We start from the raw sequence: 25368 nt of genomic DNA on the forward strand, positions 1-25368 counted from the left end.
TTGAGTCTATATCTTTGAGTCGTGGTGTCTTAAAAACGCGGGTAATGCGCAAGATGTCTCAGTTGACTGACATCTTTCCGTAAATTCAATAACTTAAATAGGATCCGACAACAAAGGGACTTATAGCTCACCGTCTGTCTAGATTTTGCAAAGTCCGCAATTTAAATAGTTATCGGGACGCATTGGAAAACGTAACAGTTTTGTCGGCACTCCTGTCAAAAATCATGTGTGACTTGGATCTCTTTTGAAACCTTATTCTCTCTAAGGAGAGCTTAGCCGTTTGTGTTCTTGTTAGTAAGCTAAACCGCTTACACCTCGACCTAATAAGGTTTGCTTGGGACTCGTAGCTGTAGCAACATTTCTCCTGCAGGCAATGAATGGCGTTGACACATAACAGTGATTGATTGGCAAGCCATAGCATTAAGTTAACAATAAACGTAAATTAGGCTATTTCAGTAAAGCTATATGATTTTCCCCATCAGTCGCTTGCCTTTTCTGTGTCAACATAGAACCAATGGGCACCCTGAATTGTATCAATTATTCCTTGAATATTTTAAAGCAGGGAATGTTGTGGGTTAAATTTTCAGAAGGAAATCAAATAAAGGATACGATGAATGTAGGTCCAGTTACCCGTTGGTTTTTGTGGAATATGCACGATAACAATAATATTTTTGTCAAGGAAACATACATAGCCTGGCTAAGATTGTGAAAGGAATGCAGAAACACTAGGCCTATATGTCCTGCACCCTCCGGTCAAGGGATGATTTGGCCCGGTTCCAAGACTTGAGGAAAATGAGAACTGTTCCAAGTGGGAGGAACTAATTTGAGAGTGGACCTGTTCTCACCATGGCAACTAGACGTAAACACAGAGAGCTGTAGGACAAATTTCGATTTGTACATACAGTTCTGCCCTTTGGATTATGGATTCTAGGAGGCCGGGGGAGGGGAGGGGGGTTAATTAAACACCAGTGCTGTAAAATGTTATCCTAATTATCAATGTGCAATAAGCTTAGTTTGTTCCTATTTGTCCAGCGGAAAAGTAAATATGGTAGCCAACAGTGTAGGCTCTAACACTGAACAAATTCCTTTGTTTGAACATAGCTAGACAAATTGGCTGCAATTCATCTTTGTCATATCCATGAAATGTACAGTTTTTTCTAGGACTTAAATATTAATGGAATGTCTGGCTTCAGCATTAAACTAAAATACCTCTACTTAACTTTCTGCATGAATTTTTAGGCTATGTGCAGTATATACAGTAAGAGGCATGTGAAAATAGCTAGCAACGGTTTTTGCATTCCGATGCATTCCACTTTCACTCAAGCATAATTAATTTAAGGGAAGTTACTGTGTAAAGACCGTGTCTGTTTATTTTCAAACTTGTGTTCAGCAGCTTCTTCTCATATTATCCCCTGAGTCAAACATTTATGTGCTGTCATATGATGTTATCTGTGCTGTCTGATGGAAGACTGGAAAATGGATTGCTGAAAGCTAGAATTGGAGGCCACTCTCTAAGGGGCCATTTTCTTAACAATTCATATGATCATCTACATTTAAATCAGGGGATCCCGTGCCAGGTAGGAGTTCTCAACAGTACATATTCACTTCTACCATTAGAAACAGGCAAAATATGAAAACATGTCAAACTACGATTGTACTGGGCCAATGAGTGGTCTCAGTAGAGGTTTCCTGTTCATAGAAGACAATTGTAGTTTGTGGTGTCTGTCTGATATTTTCGGTTTTTAGTGAAAACTGCCACATTACTGTGCCATGAGGAAAAGTCATGTTAATTATTCTTGAGCCAGTACCCGTGTACAGAGTTCCTATATGCAGTGCCTTATCAGTACATCATATACAGTGAGGTCCATAACATTTTGGACAAAGACTTTTTTTTTCCTAATTTGTACTCCCTCCATAGTTTTAGATTTGTAATCAAACAATTCAGAAGTGCACATTACATTTAAATAAGGGGATCTCATGCCAGGTGGGATGTATTTAAACCAAATGTATATAAATATATTCTCTATACATTTTGGTTTCACCATTTAGAAATGATATAAATTTTTATAAATAGTCCCCCCATTTCAGGGCACAATAATGTTTGGGACAGATGGCTTCACAGGTGTTTCTGATTAGTCCTTTGTGTTCAATTGCTTCCTTAGTGTTCCTCTTTTGATTAGGCTTTTGATTGCCTTTGGACTCTGCTATTGCCGTTTGTCAGCATGAGAACCAGAGTTGTGCCAATGAAAGTCAAAGAAGCCATTATGAGCCTGAGGAATAATAAAAAAAACTGTCAGAGACATAGGCCAAAGCTTAAGCTTACCAAAATCAACTATTTTGAACATAGTGAGACAAAAAGAAAGCACTGGTGAGCTCTGTAATTGCAGTGGGCCTGGTACGCCAAGAAAGGCCTCTACAATTGAAAAATTCTCACCATAATGAAGAAAAACCCCCAAACACCTATTCTACAGATCAGAAACATTCTTCAAGAGGCAGGCATGGATGTGTAAGAGATTCAATAAAAGTTGAGATTGCATGCTTTAACCACACATGAATTCTTTGATTCAAATCTAAAATTGTGGAGTACTGAGCCAAATAAAGAAAAAAAGAAATGCCTTTGTCCCAAACATTGTGGAGCTGACTGTATTTTTCTTATTGTAGGATCTGAAACTACACTGCCAAATGCTGTCAGGTAAAATATTGATTGATGATTGAGATCCATTTGATTGGTATCATGTTACAGTTTTCTCCAGATTTAAAATCTTGGGAATAATTGGAAACCGGGACCACTCTACTTACACAGCTGGATAATCATCACTGCACCAAGAAACAGCTCTGGAGCATAATATACCACACAAGAGCTACCTGAACAAAACTCTTTTCACATTTCAGACTATATTAAAATTACCAGAGCTTTCACGCTGGTTTTCTGGCTTGGAAGTGGTGGCATAACACACCTCAGCAGCTGGGACGGGTAATGGTGTGGGAATCTGTCCGCATCTGTTGCTGAAGTAAGGAGATTATGTGCTTGGGTAATTTACTGTTTATTTTTGGGTGGGGAAGGAGTGCGACATAAATATCCTCAGTCAACTGTCACTTCCACACCTTCTTCACATTCAGCCCAGCTAATGGTGTGCAAACACGCTCCAAATCCGGTCAAGAGTGGGAACACTAATTTAACAAAACAAGAAAGCAAAATAATTAACCAGGTTATATGTAACCAGGGATGTATTTTTGAAAACTTTCAAAAGACAGGTCAAGATGCAAGTGCAGCAGGCTGCTGTTACCATTCCTTGAACTGGAGTTAAAATTTGTTTAAAAAATAAAAATAAATAAAAAAATGAGATAAATAAATAAATAATAAAAATCTTATCATTTTACATTTTTACTGTGCTTTTATATAATTGTTATTCATTACTTAAATTTACAGATTTACATGTATGTGCAGTGTATTTGTATATGAACCCAGGAAGAATAGTTCAATTGAACTAATGGGTTGATAAATAAATAAATAAATATATACAAGGCTTCCATCCACACACGTGCATGCAGACATACACACAATGTGTCCATTATCATTGTTCTGTTTCAAAACAAAATCATCTGAGTATATACACATTTTCTCCCTGTTTTACAAGCGTACGTCTTTATAAAACATGACCCTTTAATTTGATTATTGTTTTTACACAATGTACAACTTAGAATTCTCTACATGTGGAAAGTTGTTAAATGTGAACTAATGCTACATGACCTCACATTATGCGTAACGAAACTGAATCTGACCCGTTAAATCTGTAAAGGTATTTATTAAAGTCGCAATACAAAGACCTGGCAGTTCTTGTTGGTAACCCGGTTACCGAAGTTTTATTGAAAATGGCAGTGGTGCATTGTGGGCGATCACGCTGTATGTTTTGACTACAGATGGCCCGGCTACCATTGTAAGTGTGCTGAGCTTTTTCGAGATATTTTCTGATCTTGATTGTTTTGTTTGTCACACCGAAAGGACATGAAGTAAGTCATTTCTGTTTATAGTTCTCAAGAAAGTCCTGCATTGAGTGACGTTAAAGATACATTTAACAATGATAACCGTAAAAATAAAAAAATAAAAAAATAACTACAGTAATATTTTAGCCTATTTGCACGTCTGATGACGTTTGTGTATACAGTCTATGTGACGGACAGAAAATATTTATGTTCGGACGGCGACGAGATGGCCTTGATCAAGGTGATACATAGACACGCACGTTTTAACTAGCTGCGAAGAAAGCCTTGAAATGGTATGCTTATTAGTAGGTGTGATAAGGATGTGTAACCTCCCTTTTTCCTCTTTAGTACACGCGGTACACATTTCTTCCACTTGGCCATTATGATGATAAATAGTCCTACTAAGCATAACAACAACCTGTGTACGTGTTACAGTGCGGCACTGTATATTCTTAAACTGGTTAAAGTGTACTGCATACCTGCGTTTTGACAAATGAATCTTCTATGATCGTCATAACAATCAATCGATACTTTCATTGTCCCCAGAGGGAAATTTGTTTTGCAGGCAGGTATACAAAGGTTAAGGTCATTTAAAGTAGCATTCGTAACATCTGTGTTAACTGGTGAGCCTTTTGCTGTCGTTACATTCAAGGTGACAGATGTGTGATCTGAAGATGAAATATAAGGGCCTTGACATCCATCACACGAGTAGCCTTCCTTCAATTTTGGATAAATACGTGTCAACCGGATGTATCAAACAGGTAATTTTTATTCACTGGAGAATCAATGCATGAATGTCAGCATATATGTACCATAGGATTCATTTGGAAAGCTGTCTGTGTCTCTTCAAATGTGTACAGGTTTCACAGTCCTTTGTGAACAGTTAATCTGTTATGTCTAGCTGCTGTTGAATTTAAGATCAACTATATTATGAGGGTCAGTAGGCTGTGTCCATACCATGCCCAGTACTGTTTTCATTACCTGTACTATATAACAGCTTTATCACACTACACAAAACTAAGGGGGTAGGACTGATGGCGATCAGAAAATCCCCAAATTATTTGGGAAACTTGTCATTATCATTTGGCATACATATGGAGCATTTGCTAAATGTGTACTACCAGTTTGCATGTAGTTAATACAAGATCCACTTGAAACAGATTTAGAGTGGTTGTTGTGGAACTGCTTATTGATTTTATTGATTTATCCTTAATTTAGCCAGGACGTCTTACAGAGATGAAATCCCTTTTGTCGAGAGGCCTGGCCAAGGTGACAGCAATACATATAAAATGTTTCAGTTAACAAAAATAACAAACAATGCCTAAGTACAGTCATGCATAAAAGAAATAGAAAAGACTATTCATACTTAGAACAATGCCTATCTTGTGATTTAAAATACATAAACTTCTCTGGCATGATTTTTACACAGTTTAAAATCTCTGAGCTTTGTGAGGGTGTTGTTTCAGCTGTTTTCGCATAGTATTCCCTGACAGTGGTGCTTAGTAGGAAAATTAAAGTTGGTAGAACATAGCTGATAACTGTTAGGATTTACAGGGTAGAGAGGTAGGAATGAGGTCTACAATGTACTACTTTATATAAAAAAAGATATAACAGTCTTGCAGTTATGGCATAGGTGATGTCCATTGCAAAAAAAGTTTTCAAGTTTTTCAAATTATGACAATGTCTTCACACTGTTAGGGGGATCAATTCAGTGTTCATTTTCAGAAGAACGCTCTTGTAAATCTTGGAAACTGCCTATTAGGAGAACTGGCATCTCTTTAGACTTATGCTAATTGAGTTGATGTTTCTCTGTGGCTGTAATCTGGGGATTTCCCAGTACCAACCAGTTGTGACCCTTAAATGACCTACCGTGTGAGAGGAGTACTAAGTAGGTGTTTTCATGTTTATCATCCATTATTTTGATCTACACTTCATCCATTCACATTTCTTGGCATGTAGTGCAGATGTATGACTCTATAGAGTTGACAGACAACACACTTTCTCCTTAGGCTGTAGAATTACAGGGGAAGTGGCAAAATGTTTAATTTGACTGCATTGTCCTTACCACATTCTTCTTGGACAGCTTTCAACTGCAACACAGTACCGTATTTAGGAGTTTTACCACCTTGTTTCCTTGTGTTGTCAACTGGAGCTAAACTGTTTATATTTAGACTTCAATGTCAAAGACAGAGCAGAATAAAAAATGCTGAAACCAAAGCTAGATTTCAGTTTGTTCTGCAGAACTATATCATTTAACAAGGGGTAAGATATGTGTTAGGGACCGCAACATTTGCCCGGTAAACTGGAAAAATAGCCCCTTCAAAATCAGAAAGGGGTTCTTCTATTCAATAGCTCTTCCACCATGATTAGTTCCAGTTTGCTGTGTCTTTAATTGTGAACTGCAGAACCTTTTTTGTGGTAGAGACTGATTTCCTAGAAGTCAATTTGAAACTCTTTCAAGTGGCTTTCTTGCGGAGAGTACTAAACTGAACTGAAACCAGACAACAAGAGAAAAGTTAAGTTGATGTTACATTTACATCATATTTATATCTCAACCCATATATGAATTCCTTTGCTTGGTTGGGGGCTTCATTCCCCCCACGGACCTTTCTTCACTGTAATCCCTTCTCTGTCTGTTACCCTCTCTGCTTCCCCTCTGTGTGACAATACAATAAAAACATGAAAGCAGGGCAGACTGTGTGCCACAGAAAGAAAGCTTGTATTTCATCCGTTAATCAGAATTTTGCGTTTGCTTTGCACATCATAATTTAGTTAGATTTTTTTTTAGCACCATTATTTTAAGTGCCTTATTTTTTGCAATCCCCCCCCGCCCCACTCTCACTCTCACTCTCTCTTGGGTTATAGTGATGAGGTTGGGTGTTGAGGATGTGATCAGTGAAGAACATTATGTCTGAAGCAGACGGCGGTTGGGTCCAGTCAGTATGTACCGAGACGTAGTCTCTCTCCCTGAATGGTACCTGGGGTTTCGCCTCCCTGGGGATGAGTAATGTAATGGCCGTCATTGTGAGGCCTCAATCGAGGCATTGTTTCCCGCGCGTGACCCCCGTCACCCTCGCTGGCCGAGAGGAACGCCGTTTCCATTCGCAGAGGCTCCCCGTACCCCGGGGAGGTCCGTCCCGCAGCTAATCGGCTTACATCATCGCTGGGGTTTATGAAATCGGGCCCTTGTGTGCCTTCAGCCCGTCCGTCAGCAAAGAAAGGCAGGCTAGAACAACGGCCACGAGGGTCGTCTTGGTTACAACTGGCAACACCATCTCCGACCTTGGTTCTATTCTTTCTCTTAGCTTTGCCCTCCTCCCTCCTCTTCGCCCCTCTTTTCTACCGGCCTCTGTTCTCCCAATCGCTTTCTCCTTCCTCTCTCTTTCTGCCCCGTTCTTTCTCCTTCTCCGTTCCTCTCTCCCTTACCCTCCTCTCTGTGTTGCGACTCTCGGTTTCCGTGGATACCGAACAGTAAAGACCATTAGGAGCATAAAGGGGAGCTATGGTTCCTCTCTCTTACCCCCTCCCTGCCACCCCTGTGTCTGACAGTGTGGGAGCGTGTGGCACAGAAGGTTGGGCTGCCCAACCCCAGATTGATGGGAACTCAGTAGCAAAAACAACCCACCGCCGCGTTCCCCAGGATCTTCACTCACCACCATTTGTCGTTAAAGACGGACCTTATAACGAAGGTACTGGGTGCCCCCACCCCCATTTGCCTTTTGACTATTCCTGTGGCAACGGAGCTTATAAATGCTGTCTTCCTCTAATGCCCTTTGTGTGAGGAGACAAAGGAGCCACTTCCTAAACAGACCCGGGCCGTAAAAACAGAGAATCTGGCCATTGACTGGCTGACAGCGGGATGACTTACCTGTTCCTTGGGGAGGCCGTGCCAGGGACAGGGCGGAGCCGGGGCGCCGGCGCCCTTCCCCGATCGGAAAAGCGGGGACGCTTGAGCCCGTCGTCTGGCGGTGGTACGGGTGAAGTCTTACCCCACCCACACACCCTCTGTCAACAACGCTTCATCCCCCTTGACTCCGCAGCCGCGACAGTCTGTGTGGCCAACCACATGGTGTTTTTAACTGACAGTATGAAAGGTCACTCTCAGTTCATAGGCAACACCCCCCCCCCACCCCACAAAAGTAACTCTATGGCAAAAGTTCATCACGCATCAGGGAAAAGATTGTTCTGGATGTTTTGTCTGGCTTTGTCTTTGGTCGTCCTTTCAACTAACTGATCGTGTGAAAGAATTTTGCCGTCGCACTCAAACTGGGAAGCTCCATCTGACAAATATAAATGACTGTTTGAAAATGGGCTGCAATCAGAAGACGGGCTGGATGACCTCAGACAGACCGTGAAAACCAAATGTTCCCTTGACCCTGTTAAGTGCACAGGTCAGAAACAGGGCTGTTGCACCGGCTAATTAATTTGGTCTTCAGAAGCTTTTGAAGAGTGCTTGAAGTAAAGCAGACTGAATGTGAAGTAGCTTGTCTAACATAAGTCAGGGTCACTCCTTAAGGCTCTTGTAACCCCCTCATGGAGGATAATGGAGCAGTTACAGAACAGAAACCGCATGTGTTCGAGCGTCCAGTCAGCTGTATTTGTCCGGGACAGGGACCCCCAGTCCTTACGCTAAATGTTAGCTTAATGTCTTTATGGTGCTTGTTCTGTCGCCTCTCGGACACTTGTGCTTTGGCACTTGTGTTTGGTTGGAATTTTCATCTGAGATTAAAGTGCCTTACTGGATCCTACAGCACCAAGATTCATCACCACAGTGCCTGGGTCCCTTTGTGTCCAGCACTTTGACCGCTGCCCTGCTATACTGAGAATCCTTGTGTCTGGTGATGGGTTATCTGTCTAGTGGTACTTTATTTAATTACAGTGCAAATTGTTGATTGTTAAGCTGACATTACACTTTTTCATTATAAATAAGTGTGAAGGGCCTCTGTGCCTTTCATGTGTTAAATGCAATGTGTGAGCGTCTGCTGAGTGACTGTAGTGCAATGTACCGAGCCCATTATGAGAAATCTCTGTTCTGAGTGATGTGATAAGAGCCCTTGGCCTTGTTCTCCGACGCTCCCTTGCACATGTGCTTCCTGGTCCCTGCCTGATCAGCTCCTGCACGTTGACTCGCACACATACAGGAAATAGATGGCATTTATGCCTGAAGTGGCGCAGCTAGGTGCAGAACAGACTGACTCTCTTCAGCACTCTGACGTCATTACAGGATACGCGCTGACATTATTTTTCATTTCTGTTCGTCTGGCACTATTGTGGTGCTGTTGTGCGGAGACTTCAAAGAATTGGGCCCTGTACCGTCATCGGCTGTGATTATATAAGAGACCACTGTGCTGTGTGTGTGTGTGTGTGTGTGTGGTCATGTGTTTGTGAGTTTGTGTATGTGTGTTTGTGAGTGTGTGTGTGTGTTTGTGTGTGCCTGTGTTTGTGAGGGTGTGTGTGTGTGTGTGTGTGTGTGTTTGTGTTTGTTTGTGTGTGTGTATGTGTGTGTACGTTTGACCTTTGTGGATAATAACAGCAGCTGACGTGACTGCTAGACAGTGCCCAGACAGCAGCGTTATGAAACTGTTTTCTAGGAAGTGGAAGGTGAATGGGGGGATGGGAGGTGGGTGATTATGAGCTGTGATCATTCCAAGCACTTTCTGTGAAGCTGCGCAAGTGCTTCTGCTCACGAAGGACACTACTATATATAGTGTCTTTAAGCCTTTTCTGTGGGTGGTTTTTACAAGAAAACCTTACTGGTACTGTGTGAGTGTGTGTGTGCGTGTGTGTTTGAGAGAGAGAGGGAGAGAAAGAAATAAAGAGAGACCTTTGCTCTCTGTTTTGATTCTTTGCAGGACACTGAGAAAAAACAATTTAAGAAACAGAGTCGAGTCGGTGAGGATGAGGACGGTCGTGCCGAAGGTTTCCTGGTGTCCCCCCGTAGTGACCTAGAGGAGGAGGCCAAGATCCAACAGAAAACCATCCTGGCTCAGGTAGATGTATATGGCATTATCAGGGTCTGTTTATTCTTCATCACACAATACTACTCAGTAACTTAGCCACTGTGCCAAGGTTTGCAGTTATGTAATGGAAAACCTGTCAGTCCACTAAGGTGTAGAACTCTGCACAGTAAAGTTGTCTTGGTGATGAGGTAATGAAATTCAAAGCGAAGTATAGTTTACTGCATTCACTGAAAATCATTAGCGCGAAACAAGGTTAAAGAGTGTCCCACTGTGTCATTGCTGTGGTGCCCAAGGTTGAAAGTTGCTGAAATTAGACTGCAGTGTTTGTTCCGAGTTTGTTTTGTCTGCAGAGTGCAGGCACGGGTAGGAAACAGCCTTCTGATGGCTGATCTCAGTCAAGACGGTCAGAATGTATTCGACTGATGGGTATGTCCTCTAGCAGGACATAGTCCCTCCAGTGTTGAGACCTCTTTGCAGGACCCTGTAACATCAGCACCTCAGTCCTGATAGACCCAGGGAGTACAAGCAAGGGGTGGGTGCGTGCTGTGGAAATTTCACCGGTACCACTAAGTGGGTTTTCCTACAATGAACACGGAAACCGTGCTGATAATGTCAGTCATCTGAGCAGGCTAAAGCCAGGCATCGAGTGAAAAATCATTTCTGAAAAATAGTGTCTCACTTATTAAGCTTGGATGTTATCGAACACATCCCTGATGAGACATACCAGCATGCCAGCATGCCCCTTTCCATTATTCTTCAAACAAGGATATCAGCACCAGTGTTTTGCTTCATAACATCCAGTTACGAGACGTTTGGTACTCTAACCACCACACACTGCTTCCTTGTTCATTTTCCTTGTTGTCTTTAGCCCAACGGTTGAAGAGGTTTTCATTTGGTATAATAAAATATAGAACATTGGCTAATTAAAGAATGAGAGAATGAAAAGGAAATTGTGTGATTGCCGAGGTCTGGGTTCAATTTACATTAAATTTTTAAAATAAATGCTGAGATTTTCTTTGCGCGCACAATTTGGCTTTTTAATTGTATTTGTATTGAACTGACCAAACTGCACTGGCTCAGTGAAAGAACTGATTGTTGTACTTGTCTTTAGCGCCATCTAGAGGTGTACAGGAACATGCACCTGCTGCAGGGTGGCATGCGCCGTCGCTATGCGGCGTTGCTGAGGCAGAAAGTCAGCAAACAGAGACAGGAGATTAAACAGCGCGAGCCACCCACCCATAAACCCCCAGAGAGCTCAAGAGAGCAGGTAACACTCCCCCCGCATGTGTGTTACATACACACAGCCCATATACACATACACACAGCCACACACACAGCCCATGTACACACATACACACACAGCCCATATACACACACAAACACACAGCCCATATACACACATATACACACAGCCCATATACACATACATGCAGTGCATATACACATACACACAGTTACACAAAAAAACACATCCCCCTGACCTGCCTCATACTCTTTCTCTCTCTCTGTCTCTGCCTCTCCCTCACACACACACACACGCAACACACAAGCACACACACACACACACACACACTCACACAAACCGACTAACTCTTCACAAATGAGTGAGCTTACTATAAATGACCAGCTGGTGGCAGTGTCTCCTTGTGCTACAGACACCAACCTCATTGCTACATGTCTTTGACTACTATAGATATGATATGTCGGTAGAGGAAAAAAATTGGTTTACACAATATAAGTGCATGTATTGAGCACTCAGAATACAGTATTTAATGTAATATAATGTATTACATTACATTAGGTCATTACTGAAGGTCAGTTTTTACAATATAAATGTGTTAGTTAAGCGTTGGGATGATTCAGAGTTTTGTGGGAGAGTTCACTTGCTGGGGTTCCCGTGGTCTGACTTTGGGGTATATGGCTGTTAGTGTGGTCTACAGGGGCTTGACCTGAGGCTTCACATGTCTTAACACACTCTCTTCTAGCTTCATGGTTTTCCCCGTTTGGCTTGATTTCTGTCACTTCACTTGATGATTTTAGCCCATGGGGGTAGAGCTCCATTCGATAACTTAGACCAGCCTGCAAGTGCAGCCTGTAAGTGGCTGTGCCACGCAGGCACACTGTGTGATGACACTTTCCGCCGTGGCTGTAATAAATGAATTGCTGCAGGTGAGCTTTTGTGTGGGACCCTTGCGGCTGTGGGGCTGTGTGGTTTATGGTAATGGGACCTATCTGCCACCAACCCCCCCACCCCCCCACCCCCCCCACAAAGGCTCTTCCCCGACTGCGTCTGAGCTCAAATACACAACCCGGAAAATCAAAGTCACACTCCCCCGGCACCTACCGAAACCCCCGGCCCCCCCCAGTCCCCCCCAGTCCCCCCCAGCCCCATCCTGGCTCTGCATTAAGAGTTACTGGAGGGTAGCCAGGCTGTCCTCCCAAAGTGACATGCATATTATTTAGATCATTAGAACGGCAATTAACAACTGAAGCCCTTTGAGCCATGCATTTCCCCTGAGCTGTTAGTGCAGACTGGGAGGGAGAAGAGCGACGAGCGCCCCCCCCCCCCACGCCCCCCCACCCCATAGTGCAGCTCCAAATACAGATTCAAGTCAAGTACTGGTATGTATTAATTTCAGTAAACACCCCCCCCCCCCCATTGAGGGTGACAATTGAACGTTCTGGTACATACACTGTGCTTTGATCCAAATAGACAGCTCCTGTCACAAACCAATAGTGCTTTTCACAAGTGTTGAAATAAATTAACTTAGACAAGAACTCCAAAATGAAAAACAGAATCCTGATTAGTCACAGAGTATTTACAAAACTGCCTCATCGTTTTTTTTTTTTTCATTTTGGAGTTAGTCATAGAATATTTTTGGGGCAGTTAGAGATGCAGTGGGTTTTTAAAAGTATGCTCTAAAGTAGGAAATCATAACTAGGTGTCTAGAGGGTTGTTTTAATATAAAAATTCAAAAATGGAATCTTAAAGCTTCTGGGGTTTCTTCTGAACAGCTTAGCACGAACGTTTGTCCTTGTAAAATACATCAAGGTCACTAGTTGGTGGTACAATTTCATGTCTGTCTTGTCCACCAGTCTGACAGCTATTGATGTAAAAAAAAAACGCATACATTTTTCAGTGCATTGTGTTTAGTAAATACTATGTTGAACAATTTCCTGCTATTGATACCATTTGAAAAGTGAGATATATAAGCGGTTACTGACCGGGAAGGACTTCTCAAGTTGTTGACGAGCTGCGATTGACTTTGATTTTGGACGTCTGTCTGTGACGTGGGCAATAATGGTCTCCCCTCATCTCTGAGTGAGTGTGGAAGTTGATGAGGGGTTTGGGGGGGGGGGGGGGGGGGGGGGGTTCTCAGGATCCTGTCTTATCTTCTTTTTCCTATAAAAGCTGAGCTTCTTCAGGAGGCTGTAATTGTCTCCTCTAATGACCTGGACTGAGAGGGAAGACAAAGGGAGAGCTGTAAAAGGCTTTATGGGCCTGTCGGCAGGAATCCTTTGGTACAAATTGCCGAACAAATGAAACTGCCCTGTTGTTTCCTCAGCCTGGGCCAAGGGGCTCTGTCTACAGCCACCGCAATGGGGCAGGGCCAACGCAGGCAAAGCCAAGGACACCTGCTGGGTCCTAATTGGTCCCCCCCTGTAGTTAACGGCTTCCTGTGGCTGCGTGTTTACTTCTCATTTGTTCTGTGTGTCCTTCTTTTTCAGCTACTGAAAGGCACCCATCCTCCGTGCTGTTCTCACCTCGCTCTTGCCCTTTCCCTCTCTTTCTTCCGCTCTCTCTCACTCGGTCGCTCACTCACGGAATCAACTGTCTTGCTCACTCGAGGATTCTACTCTCTTCTTCTCTTGGTGTCTTTCTCAAGGATTCTACTCTTTCTCTCTGTCTCTCTCATTCAAGGATTCTCTCTCTCTCTCTCTCTCTCTCTCTCTCTTTCTCTCTCTCAAAGATTTTGGGATTCAGTCTCACCCATAGCCATACATTAACATGACATGAACAATCCGCTGTTGTCACTGTATTTCAGAGTGTGGCCACATAAGGCCTTCTGTACATCAAGCTGACTTACTAAGCACACCATCAGGAGTCCTCACACTGAGTTTGCATGAGAGAACTTAAATTAACTTTGGAACGTGACTGAACCAAAAGGAATCTGTTTTATTTTAAATTTTTAAAAAAAGATAAAATGACAAAAATGATCAATGCGGGATTTTATCCTGCTTTTCTTCTCTTACTTTTCTCTCTCCATGTGTTTGTACTTATGTGTGTGCGTCTGTCTGTCTGTCTGTCTGTCTGTCCTTTGTTGTCTGTTTTTACGGCGTCCCAGCTGCAGGGCGGAGTCACAGGGCAGAGGTTGCCGTTCTGTGCTCTCTCTCACAACGACGCATACCTGAGGTCTCTGCCCAAAACTGGCTACTACCTGGTAGGCCTCAGAGTGGCTGAAGTACAGAAGCTCATCGGACAGCTTAATAATAATAATAATGATAATAATAATAATAATAATAATGGATTGAATTTATGTAGCACATTAATAACCGTGATTTATGGAGAAAGGGGGGTAATCCACCAATGTATGTCATCCATCTGGGTGAAATTTCCGTTTTGTAAGCTGACTGGACATCTGCTGTGGTGTGGTAACTGCACTGGGTTGTCTCCTCCCTGAGATTGTGGAGCTGCAGAACCAGCTGGCCCAGCGCGGCTGTCTGAAGACCCAGCAGGACCAGGAGCGTTTCTGGTCCATGGTGGGGCAGAACCGCAACAAGGCCCGGCTCGAGTCCAGACTGAGGGAGATCCAGGGGATCAGTTGAGTGGTCGCATGCATTACATTTCACCTTAAATTACATTCTGGTTGCCCATCTTATCCACAGCTATTTACATCGATTGTATTTTTACATACTATCCATTTATACTGCTGGATATTTTTACTGAAGTAAAAAAAGGGGCAGTTCGCCCCAAAAATGAAATTAGGTATGTTTCCACCCTACCCAGAGTAACTGTCCCTCCACATAATTCTTTCTGAAATGTCATGAGTCATCTTTTGTAGTTTCCATGTAGCAACTTGTTAGCAACTTACTTTATTAAAGCACATAACAGCTTCAAAATTCATGGCTGAGATATTAACGGGTATCATTTCTACAACATAAATTACACTTGTTAATATCTCAACCATAAATTTTGAATCTGTTATGTGCTATACAGATATACTCGCTGACAAGTGGCTATATATATCGCATTCCCTCACATCACCACCACTCAAGTTTCGTGCTAGTCTGCCTGCACGCCTGCATGGTTGGCGTACTTTGGTAGAAGTAGTAGTTCAATGACACCATGCACAAATTAAACCCCGTGGATGTTTGGGAGTAACCGCAGAATTACATTTGGAAAGAGACGTTACTGTTGAATTTTTCAAACATGAATTTTTGGCGCTTTGATGCCGCACAAAGTTTGACCCAAGAGGTCCATTTCACCAGGTTCAGCTGCAGTGAACAGCTAGAAAACCAGTCACATTTCAGCAAAACTATCTGGATGGACAGATACTACTCCCGCTAAGTTAAACAAACCTTATTTTTATAGTCAACTGCCAATTGAAGTGGCTCACTGAAGGGTACAACACCAGTACCCCAGCTATGGGTTACATGCCCAGTTCTGTAGTAATTGTACTACACTGTTACCCATATTTCTGACTTCACAGTGTATCAGGTTGATGACCGTGATTAATGATGTTTACAGTGATTGGTGGAAGGTCGGCTCCTCCTGATCGGAGATCAGTGAGATTCACTCAGAAGGAGACATTTGGACCAGCCCCTATAATAAAGATCACTACAGGTGGAGAAAGTCACCAGGAAGAAGTAAGGCACTGAGAGAATGGGTGATTGTGACTGGCTGTGTATCATTATAGCTTGTGTGTGTGTGTGTGTGTTTGTTTGTTTGTGCAAGGATATGTGTGTGCGCATATGAGCCAGATTAGACCAGCTGCAGGGTGGGTGCAGTGGGCAGGGGGGGGCGGGGTATGGGTTTTTATGGGACAGGGTGGAGCTTCTCACCGAAGTGAGAGATGAGGTTTCTCTCCATGCCTAGTGCCACGTGGCACAAGCTACAAGCTGTGCCATGCCAGGGCTGCCAGCAGAGTGTAGGCCTCCTCTGAACACTACCTGCTTTCCCTAGTGCTTTCACAGTCACTCTGGCTTTCAGAGACACGTGGGCTTTCACAGACAGCATCCTTCACAGTGACTTTTCCTTTCGGAGAAACAGTGACTCTGCCGTCCTAATACTGGGTGGCCAGAACAGAGCTGAGTTGTGTTCGAGGGACAGGCCCCTTCAGGGAGGGGATTTCTGATTTATTTGATTATTAGAGTTACAGAGGCTAACTTTGATGAGTCTTCCATTGGCACAAATTCTTACTGCCCCTCGGGCAAACATGGCTACCCGTCAGCCCTGTCTCCCTGCCCCCCTGGGCCTCCCCCCTCCCACTCCCCCTCCTGCCACACGCAAGCCCTTCCTTCGGCCAACCCACATTCCCCACGCGTCCAAGAAATGCTGATCCCGATTCCCAAAAACAAAGCAATTAGAGCTCTGTGGAATTTTGCCACCAACCCGAGCCAAGAAACTTGAATCAAGTCTGAGGATCTATCTTTAATCCTGAGACCAGTCTCTGCCTAACTGCATTATTTGTGTGCCTGACTAACTGGCTGTCTGTCTGTGTATATATAGTCTGGCCTGTCTGTATAGTCTTCTGAGGTTGTCAGATAGTTTGCATAAAGATTGGCAGTTATTCTCTTTATCGACTACTGCGCCTCTTCATTCTAATGAGGGTTTTAAGGCTAATTTGTCTGAAATGGCAGAATGAGCTCATATGGGTCACAGCTGGTCGTTCATTCATGGGTTTTATGAGGAGGTACTGGGTCGCTGTGTCTCTGCAGTGTTGAATTTCGCATCCATAAATCAAATATGTTGGTGGGAACACCGATCAATCTCCCCAATCCAATTAGAGAATGACATGAGCCCTCACGTTGCCATGCGCCTGCCAGTCTGCCTGTGTCTCTACGGAAAACAACGGCCATTTTTATACACACATAAATATACATAGACGTATAAATGCATAGGCTTATACATATACATACATACATACTGTACATATACCTACAGGTACACATGCTCACACACATGCACCAGTAAATGAATATATGTGCACAGATATACACACATGCACGCATACGTGCACTCACGTACACAAACACACACACACACACACATATAAAGACCACAACTGCGCAAACACAGAAGCATACACACAATCATGCTGTTTTACAGCACATTGGGTCTTCCTACACCTCTCCTGTCTCTGGGGTGTTTTCGCTGGTCTGTGGGGTGTTTTGGGCTTGTCTGTGGGGTGTTGCTGTGTGCTATGGGTGTGTCTGTGGGGTGTTATGGGCTTGTCTCTGGTGTGTTTTGGGCTTGTCTCTGGGGTGTTGTGCCTGTCTCTGGGGTGTTGTGGGGTGTTATGGGCTTGTCTCTGGTGTGTTTTGGGTGTGTCTCTGGGGTGTTGTGCCTGTCTCTGGGGTGTTGTAGGGTGTTATGGCTGTGTCTCTGGGGTGTTGTGGGCGTGTCTCTGGGGTGTTGTGCCTGTCTCTGGGGTGTTGTAGGGTGTTATGGCTGTGTCTCTGGGGTGTTGTGGGCGTGTCTCTGTGGTGTTGTGGGCTTGTCTCTGTGGTGTTGTGGGCGTGTCTCTGGTGTTGTGGGGTGTTGTGGGCGTGTCTCTGTGGTGTTGTGGGCATGTCTCTGTGGTGTTGTGGGCGTGTCTCTGGGGCGTTGTGGGCGTGTCTCTGGGGCGTTGTGGGCGTGTCTCTGGGGTGCTGTGGGCGTGTCTCTGGGGTGTTGTGGGCGTGTCTCTGGGGCGTTGTGGCCGTGTCTCTGGGGCATTGTGGCCGTGTCTCTGGGGTGCTGTGGGTGTGTCTCTGGGGTGTTGTGGGCGTGTCTCTGGGGTGTTGTGGGCGTGTCTCTGGGGTGTTGTGGGCGTGTCTCCGGGGTGTTGTGGGCGTGTCTCTGGGGTGTTGTGCCTGTCTCTGTGGTGTTGTGGGGTGTTATGGGCATGTCTCTATGGTGTTGTGGGGTGCTGTGGGCGTGTCTCTGGGGTGTTGTGGGCGTGTCTCTGGGGTCTTCTCGCTTGTCTGCGGAGCGTCTTTCGCCGGTCGGCGGTGGCGTTTTCGCTGCTCTGTGGCGCGTTTCTCGAGGCCGTGCGGGACGGCTGGTTTGTACGGGCCTGTTACCTGCTGCACTGTGCCGTGAGTAAACTGCGCCCCACTGGGACGCAGCGCGGGGGCCAGTTTGCACCCAGCAGACAAAGTGTGCCGTCACCCGGGTGTGCAGTGTTATCAGGTGTGAGCCGCGCCGCGCGGAGGCTACCCTTGAGAAGTAGCACATCATTAGGAACATATTAACAACCCGACGCGCACCGCCGCGGGTCACGTCCCGCTCCCGCTCCCGCACCGGCCCCGCGTGGGTTCCGAGCCTGCGCCCGGCTCCTGCGGCACCAGGCGGGCTGGCGTGGTGTGCACAACCCCCCCCCCCCACCCCCCTCCCCCACCCCACCCCACCCCCACCTCTACCTTGCAGGGTCACAGCGCTGGACACCTGGTGGAGAGTAGTCACTGGTATGGCCTGGCTGGGGTATAAACCCACAATGGCACAGCAGGACAGGAGCCTCTGTGACAGGCAGTGGGGATTCGGATTCGATGTGAGGCGGGAGATGGCAGTGTGCAGGGGTGGAAGGTGTATGAGCACTTTGGCACTTTTAGTGGAGGGCCTCTTTGCTTACTTGCAGCTGTGCATTGTAATGTTCTACCTATGGGCCTGTGTTGGGTCTGGGAAAACCTGAACCTGGGAAAGCCAGATTAAAGCTATATCAGACCTCCCCCCCCCCCCCCCCCCCGCCCCCACACTTCTTTTCAAGTAATAATTCCGCTATCTGAACCTCCTGATGAAACGTTTACTGTGACTGTCATTCATCCGCAGATGTGACAGCCTTCTGCAGCCCTGGTATGGTGTAGGACATATTCTAATCCACTGCTCTATTTTACTATGCCTTTCTAAACCAAAATATGAGAGTTTTGTGCGTATAAAGACTTAACAGCATTCCCAAAGGCACTCGCCTTGAATATCAAAGTGACTAAATAAATTTAGGTAAATGTGAGAGATTATACAGAAAAAATGTATATGACTATATATGTGTACTTGTCTATTCATTTCATTCATACATTATTTTATTAATATTAACCATCATTCATGATCTCACAGTAAATATTAAGCAGTTTTGGAATCCTGCTGGCGATAAATTGATAGATATTTGCCTTTAAAAATTTTTTTTTTAAATGCACACAAATACATACAGGATGTAGGGAGCTCTCAGGGGACATGACCATTAAAATGTACAGGGCTTATTTCAAAGCAGTGTACCTGTGTTGGTTTTATTGAATGACTATTCCCATGGACCGCACTATCTGACCATATTGATAGATATTTGCCATTTAAAAAAAAAATGCTGTCTATATTAAAACCGTACTCGCCGACCGTGTTTTCCGACCGGATCCCCTGATTGTATTTAGCGGGGCGCGCTCTGCAGTGAAGCTATCTGACCGCTGCCTCTGTGCTGGGTCTCTGTGAACAGGCTGTGCTTTCCGAGGGGGAGCCGGGGCACCGTCAGCGGGGCAAACACCCCCAGGAACGGGCCGAGATTGAGCAAATGTTTCCCAAGGTAAGTGTCGAAACCGCAGGGCCAGTAATCCCACTTAAATAGGGCACTGAGAGGCAAACACACCTGCCAGGGCGATGCATACACCCCCAGAGTGAGCAATGGGGGGGGGGGGGGGGGGGCTCTGTCCTGGTTTTGGAGCTTTAAAAGGGGGGTACTGTGCCCCCCCTTTCCTCCTACAAAACGTCTCCAAAACCAGTAAACCTTTAGGCAGCATGTAAGATTTGGAACCACCATGCAAAGCACTGTCACGGAAGAATGTGTCCGAAATAGCTCCTGGGGCTTCTTCGCTGGCACTCTTAAGAATAAACACGTACGGCTTAGCTCATATTCAGCAGGTTTACTAATGAGCTGCCTCATCTCAATGTTAGACACGCATATTTTTTACTTATTTGTCCCTTCAGAATTATGAACAGATGTGCTCCAAAACCAAGAAAATGAGACACCACCTCCCTCTCTCTCTCTCTTTCTCTCTCAATAATGCCATAAAAAAGAACAATAGTTCTGTTTATTAATTTGACAGGGATGTGTACTATACGTAATATGGATGTTGGTGAACCCAGTATGTTGTACCTCGATGTACTCAGTTTATTTGAGTTTGGTCAATGGCTAATTCTCAGCTGTATATCAGGACAGTATGACAGAAATTAGGCTTCCTGCTCAACATACCCAAGAAGTGGTAATACCATTGTATTCTGCATTCTGCTTCTGAACTCCCAACACTGTCCCTGATTCAGACATGGAGGTTCTCATTTCTTTTGTTGAGATCCAAAGGCAAGAAGGTGGCATGAAGTAGAAAGCTCACAGTAGGGAGGGGAAAAGATGGAAATTTCAGGGGAGAGGAAGGACAGTGTAGAAGGGTTGCAGGAGATGGGATCGGTGGGAGGAGGAAGGAAGGGAGAAAGAGAGAGAGAGAGAGGGAGAGAGAGATGAGCAGGGTGGGGGTTATGTGGACAGGCATGCGGGGTTGGATGACTCTCTTTTTTCTCACACCTCGGCGTCAAGCCCAACCTGGGCAAACAGAGCCAGGCCTGGGCCGGGGGGAAGGCAAACAGCGGGCAGACAGGCCGGGCCGGCCCGCGGGCAGGGGTATTACTCACCATCCCCCCCCCCCCTCCCCGGACCCGCTGACAGGTCTGTGGGGAGAATGCCTCAGCCTCAGCAGCCCACCATCCATCACAGGAGAGAGACAGCCATCTTCTCCAGGGCCGCAAACCCCGGCCAGAACCGGGGTGCTGACTGGGGGATTCTAACCCTATTGGGCTCCACTGTTAATTCTGGTGCATGTAGCTTGGACCTCCTTCTTGCCATTCTTTAGTGACTAATAACCAATATGCGCAAAAATGTTCGTGTGCAATATTCAGGGAATAAGTAATCAACTGAACGCATTATTCTCTCCGCTGAGGTAAAGGTGAATTAAAGTTACTTACGTTGGCGTGTAAAATTCATTGGCTGTGGCTTTAAGGCTGTTAAAGTCCAGACCAGGAGCACTGAACGGAATTCTCAGTGTGAGAATGTCAGTTAACAAGAGTGACACATTCACTGAAGGCAGGTCTTATTCCAACATAAAGTCACAACGGTTACGAGGTGAATTCACTAATTTAAATACAGGTGTCACACCTGCTAAAGCTGCTGATGCATGCCACACAGAGTACAAGTACCTGTAGCTGTCCAATTTAGAGATCTACCTGTGCATTCTATTGCCAAGGCTAGTGCCATGTAACAGTAAACAGACAGTGTTCTTGTTTCACCACAGGTTGTCTCTGTATGTTTTTTTGCCATTGAGCTACTTATTACTTTTTAGTGTTTTTTTTGTTTTTTAACTTGATATCCATTTATATGGCTAACTACATACTCAAGCAATTCAAGTGCCTTGCTCAAGGGTAAAATAACAGTGTGCTACCTGGTAATCAAACCTGTAACTTTTTACAAGCCCTGTTCCTTACCCATGATACTACACATAAAGGTATTTTTGTGTTATATTTTGGGGTAGGTAACTGTGCCCAAGTTTGCGACCCTACAGCCTGGCTTTCTGGAGCAGTTCAAACCCAGGACCCTTTCCCAGGTAAGTGAGCCAACTTAATTTATAGCACATGCTACATTTCAGTGGCAGTCAAGAGTGCAGTATTTTTAAACATGTCCTTATAATGTACATTCTTCTGGAACATCTCAGTGAGAACAAAGAAACAAGAAACGTGGAAACAAGATTTTAATGTTTTTCCACCATCATCGGCTTGGGACAGCAAACTGAACCTCTTTGCCATCCCAAGAAGAAAAGAACTTTGCTTATTCTTCCTGATGGGCAGTCATTGATAAATGCTTCCTGCTGCTGTGATGTCACTGTAATTTCCCACCAATAGCTGAAGATATGCGAGCCACCACAAAAGACAAGGGAAACAGAGCTGAGTGTGCTAAAGCTGCGCCTCATGCACAGCCGTTCCCTCACCAACATGGCCGCCACACAGAGGTGAGGAAGCCTACTGCATACCATATGAAACCACTGTATTAATTGATTAGAAATATCACATTAGCCCATTGAAAATGAATGACCCAGACTGAGCATGATATATAGATTAAGCCTCAAATAACTTCATAAATCTTTGATTTAAATTGTAAATTTGAAGATAGAGTATTGCACAAATGGGAATGCTGTTGGTGTGTGTTTGTTGTTAGCTTTTCAGGACATGCACAGGACAGAATGAAAATTGTTGCTTGTAACTGCATTAGGATCCTGTTGAGGATAAAATATGGAAAAAATTTGAACTGAGCAGCAGGAGGAGGAGGGAGAAGTTTCCTCATTTAACTTGATACAAAAAAAATTGCACTGGGTTTGTTTTTCTTTGTTTGGTGTGAACTCTGGAACAGACTGCTGAATGGAAAGAGAATGTCCCTACACTGGGAAGAGGAGAACAGCATCCGTAGCCTGGTCAGTGGTGTCCTTGTGTTTGGAACACACACATCTTAGGCCTTGCCGAACCCTTTATATCTTGGCAACATTGTGGCAGATGTACTATACCATAACAAAATCATAACAAATGTTTGAGTAATGCCTTGGGTTTTGCGACAAAAAATGTTCATGGTAAATTTCTGGTACTTTAGAGAGAAAAATATTTGTTTCTACATGGTTTCATGAAGAGAAACCAGTATTTTATTAATTTATTTATTGAAATGGCTGAGTTACTTTTTTGGGGTTCCCTCTTTCTCGCCCCCAAGATGCAGTATGTGTTCCCTACTGATGACTCAAGAGTGAAGCAGAAGTGCACTGGGAAACAGTTCTTGCCTTGCCTACCACCTAAGACCACCGTGAAAGAGACTTCTGCCCCTTCTCCACAACATAACACAGCGCCCCCAACACGGTTGGCTGACTGAATTTTATTATTGATAACTATGATTAGCAGATGCAAATCCAAGGCGTGCTTTATACAGAAGTATATCATTGTTCAGTCAGATTAAGCGTTATGACCCAGAGGTAAAAATGGTAGCAACCCTTCTGGAAACCTATAGCATTCCAATGACAGCAGGGATTCCCAAACCTTTCTATTTCAAGAAAAGATATATACTCATGGACATTAAAAGGTAACATTTTATTTAAACTAATTTGCTGAGGACCCCTGGCAATTCCTTTGGGACCAGAGTTTGGGAACCCCTGCCTGACACCACACTGCCCATTTTCACCTTCTCCTAGAATGAGGCAAACCAGCTCAATGAAGGAGTGTCCCACTCTCCTGGTGAAGGTCATTTATTTTTTGGAATTTATGCCATTTCAGCATCACAACTCCTGAGGTGATCCCAGCAGAAGCAGAGATAGTTGCCCCAAAGCCCCCTGACCCTTTAACCTTGGAGGAGGTCAGTCAGCAACACACTGTGGTGGTGAGTAAAAGTCTCCCCATACAAGAGTCCAAAGTGATGGTTCAGTTTGAAGTCAAAATGAAACGCGTGCACACATACTTTTTGTATGATTCCGTTTAGGTCATAGACCGTCTCTGTAAAACTTGGACAAATTATGTTGGGAATTCCAACACGTTGGAAAGTCCAGAAAGTCCATCGGTCCTAGGAACCTCCACAACGATGACACTGTCCACAACAACAAAACCTGAAGCAGAAAAAAGTGAGAATGTGCCCAGTTACGCTATGCTAGAATTTGGACTGTGATGCTGTAAGGGCAGGTACCAGTAGGGGACCCAGAATCTGAGAAGGGGCCCAACTCTGCTTCACAGAAGAAACTGAACATACTGCAAGAACGTGGTGAGAGGAGGACTGTGACTGAGCAGGACTTTTGAGCTCTATGAGGCACTGCATTACATGTGAATGAAGAACAAAACCATGTGATCTTTGTGAGCGTTGTGTGTTATGTTATGGTGTGAATGGTTTTAAAGAGAGATATCAAGTTTACAGAGTTTCACGGAGATAGCAAGAAATTCTTGATCTTTTCATAATCAGGATATATGCTAATCAACTATCAGTTGTGCCTTTCAGCCTTTGTATTATTTGTGAAGCTTGATATTGCTTCAGATCTTAACTTGTTCCGCTTCTGAGTGTTTTTAAGTATCCTCAATGTTTCAGTTAGCTAGGTTCAATAATACCAATATTAGTGTTATAATTATTAAAAGAAACTTGACTTCGTAGTAAAAATGAATTTTACTAAGTTGTTTCCCTTTTGACCTGCTGGGTGGCTCATCTTGTTAAGGCATGATCTAGTTCACAAGTGGGCCCCACAGTGTGGTATAGAATCCAGACCATGCCAGTGACGCCTGTGGCTGGCAGCCAGGTGCTGCAATACACAGCTGACACTTGCTTCAACCAGTGATTGGACGGTATTAGTCTGCAGGGATGGTAATGCCTCACTGCAAATAAGTGATCCTTGCTGGTTGAACGGGTGTCTGCAGTTCCACCTGTTAAACTGCATAACTAGTGCCTTCCTCCAACTCATGTCTGTGTGTACCTGACTTTTAAAATGTGGTGTGATAGGAGGCTGCAGCTGGTATCAGCACATGCTTATCTGGGCATTTCCCAATTGATAGCAGTGGATGCAGTGATGAGCAATGAAAAATAATTTGCCATTTTTATATGTACAGTACAGTATATGGACAGTAAGTACTGGGACAGAGACTGTTTTTGGTTTTTTTTTTGGCTCTGTCCTCCAACACACCAGATTTGAAATGGACCAATGAATAAGAGGTGAAAGTGCAGACTGTCAGCTTTAATTTGGTATTTACATCCACATTGGGTGATCCCCATTTTATACACAGTCCCCTTATTTTAGGGGACCAAAAGTAATCAGACAAATGAACATGATCTTAAAGTCAACATATGTAGTACTTGGTTGCAAATCCTTTGCATTTGGTGAGTGCCTGAAGTCTACAACCCATAGACTTCACCAGATGTCGAGTATCCTTAGGTTCTTGTGATAAGCTTTAGAAGTTGGGTATTCTCTTGTGATAAGCTTTAAAGTAAAATTTAAACCCACTGTAAGAGGTTGGGGATATTCTTACATGCTGTTGCAATATTATAAACTTGCAAATTGTAAAACTTTTCTGTGGGTAAAAAGGGAAATTTAAAGCTGTTTTGTCCTATTTTTAATATTTTGTCATTTTCAGACTAACTGAATAGGAATACAAAATTAACATTTTAAGCATTGTAGTGAATATTTTAAAAAA

General features: G+C 44.1%; 1 protein-coding gene across 4 annotated transcripts; it reads left to right on the forward strand.

Moving 5' to 3' along the window:
- The first annotated feature begins 3856 nt into the window (after positions 1–3856).
- si:ch211-130h14.4 lies at positions 3857–25343 on the forward strand. 4 transcript variants are annotated; one of them, XM_035401196.1, is made up of 14 exons: positions 3857–3938; positions 4637–4745; positions 9837–9974; positions 11056–11211; positions 14291–14386; positions 14628–14766; positions 15694–15812; positions 19628–19714; positions 21705–21776; positions 22072–22178; positions 22577–22637; positions 22925–23067; positions 23479–23581; positions 23681–25341. In XM_035401196.1, the coding sequence occupies exons 2-14, from the start codon at positions 4644–4646 to the stop codon at positions 23861–23863; spliced, it is 1506 nt and encodes a 501-aa protein (XP_035257087.1). In that variant the 5' UTR covers positions 3857–3938; positions 4637–4643; the 3' UTR covers positions 23864–25341. The 4 variants fall into 4 exon arrangements, with proteins under 4 accessions (XP_035257087.1, XP_035257088.1, XP_035257085.1 ...); XM_035401194.1 differs by having other exon boundaries at positions 3865–4011; positions 23681–25340; XM_035401197.1 differs by lacking the exon at positions 11056–11211 and having other exon boundaries at positions 3864–4011; positions 23681–25343.
- Positions 25344–25368: the final 25 nt, after the last annotated feature.

The sequence above is a fragment of the Anguilla anguilla genome, chromosome 18 (assembly GCF_013347855.1).
Source record: "Anguilla anguilla isolate fAngAng1 chromosome 18, fAngAng1.pri, whole genome shotgun sequence".
NCBI lineage: Eukaryota > Metazoa > Chordata > Actinopteri > Anguilliformes > Anguillidae > Anguilla > Anguilla anguilla.

Bases quoted from the DNA above. Each gene is read 5' to 3' on its own strand.
- si:ch211-130h14.4 (XM_035401196.1), top strand. From the start codon at position 4,644: ATGTGTGATCTGAAGATGAAATATAAGGGCCTTGACATCCATCACACG. The intron at 4,746-9,836 runs GTAATTTTTATT...GATTCTTTGCAG, and splicing joins CAACCGGATGTATCAAACAG to GACACTGAGAAAAAACAATT. The intron at 23,582-23,680 runs GTGAGTAAAAGT...GATTCCGTTTAG, and splicing joins GTCAGCAACACACTGTGGTG to GTCATAGACCGTCTCTGTAA.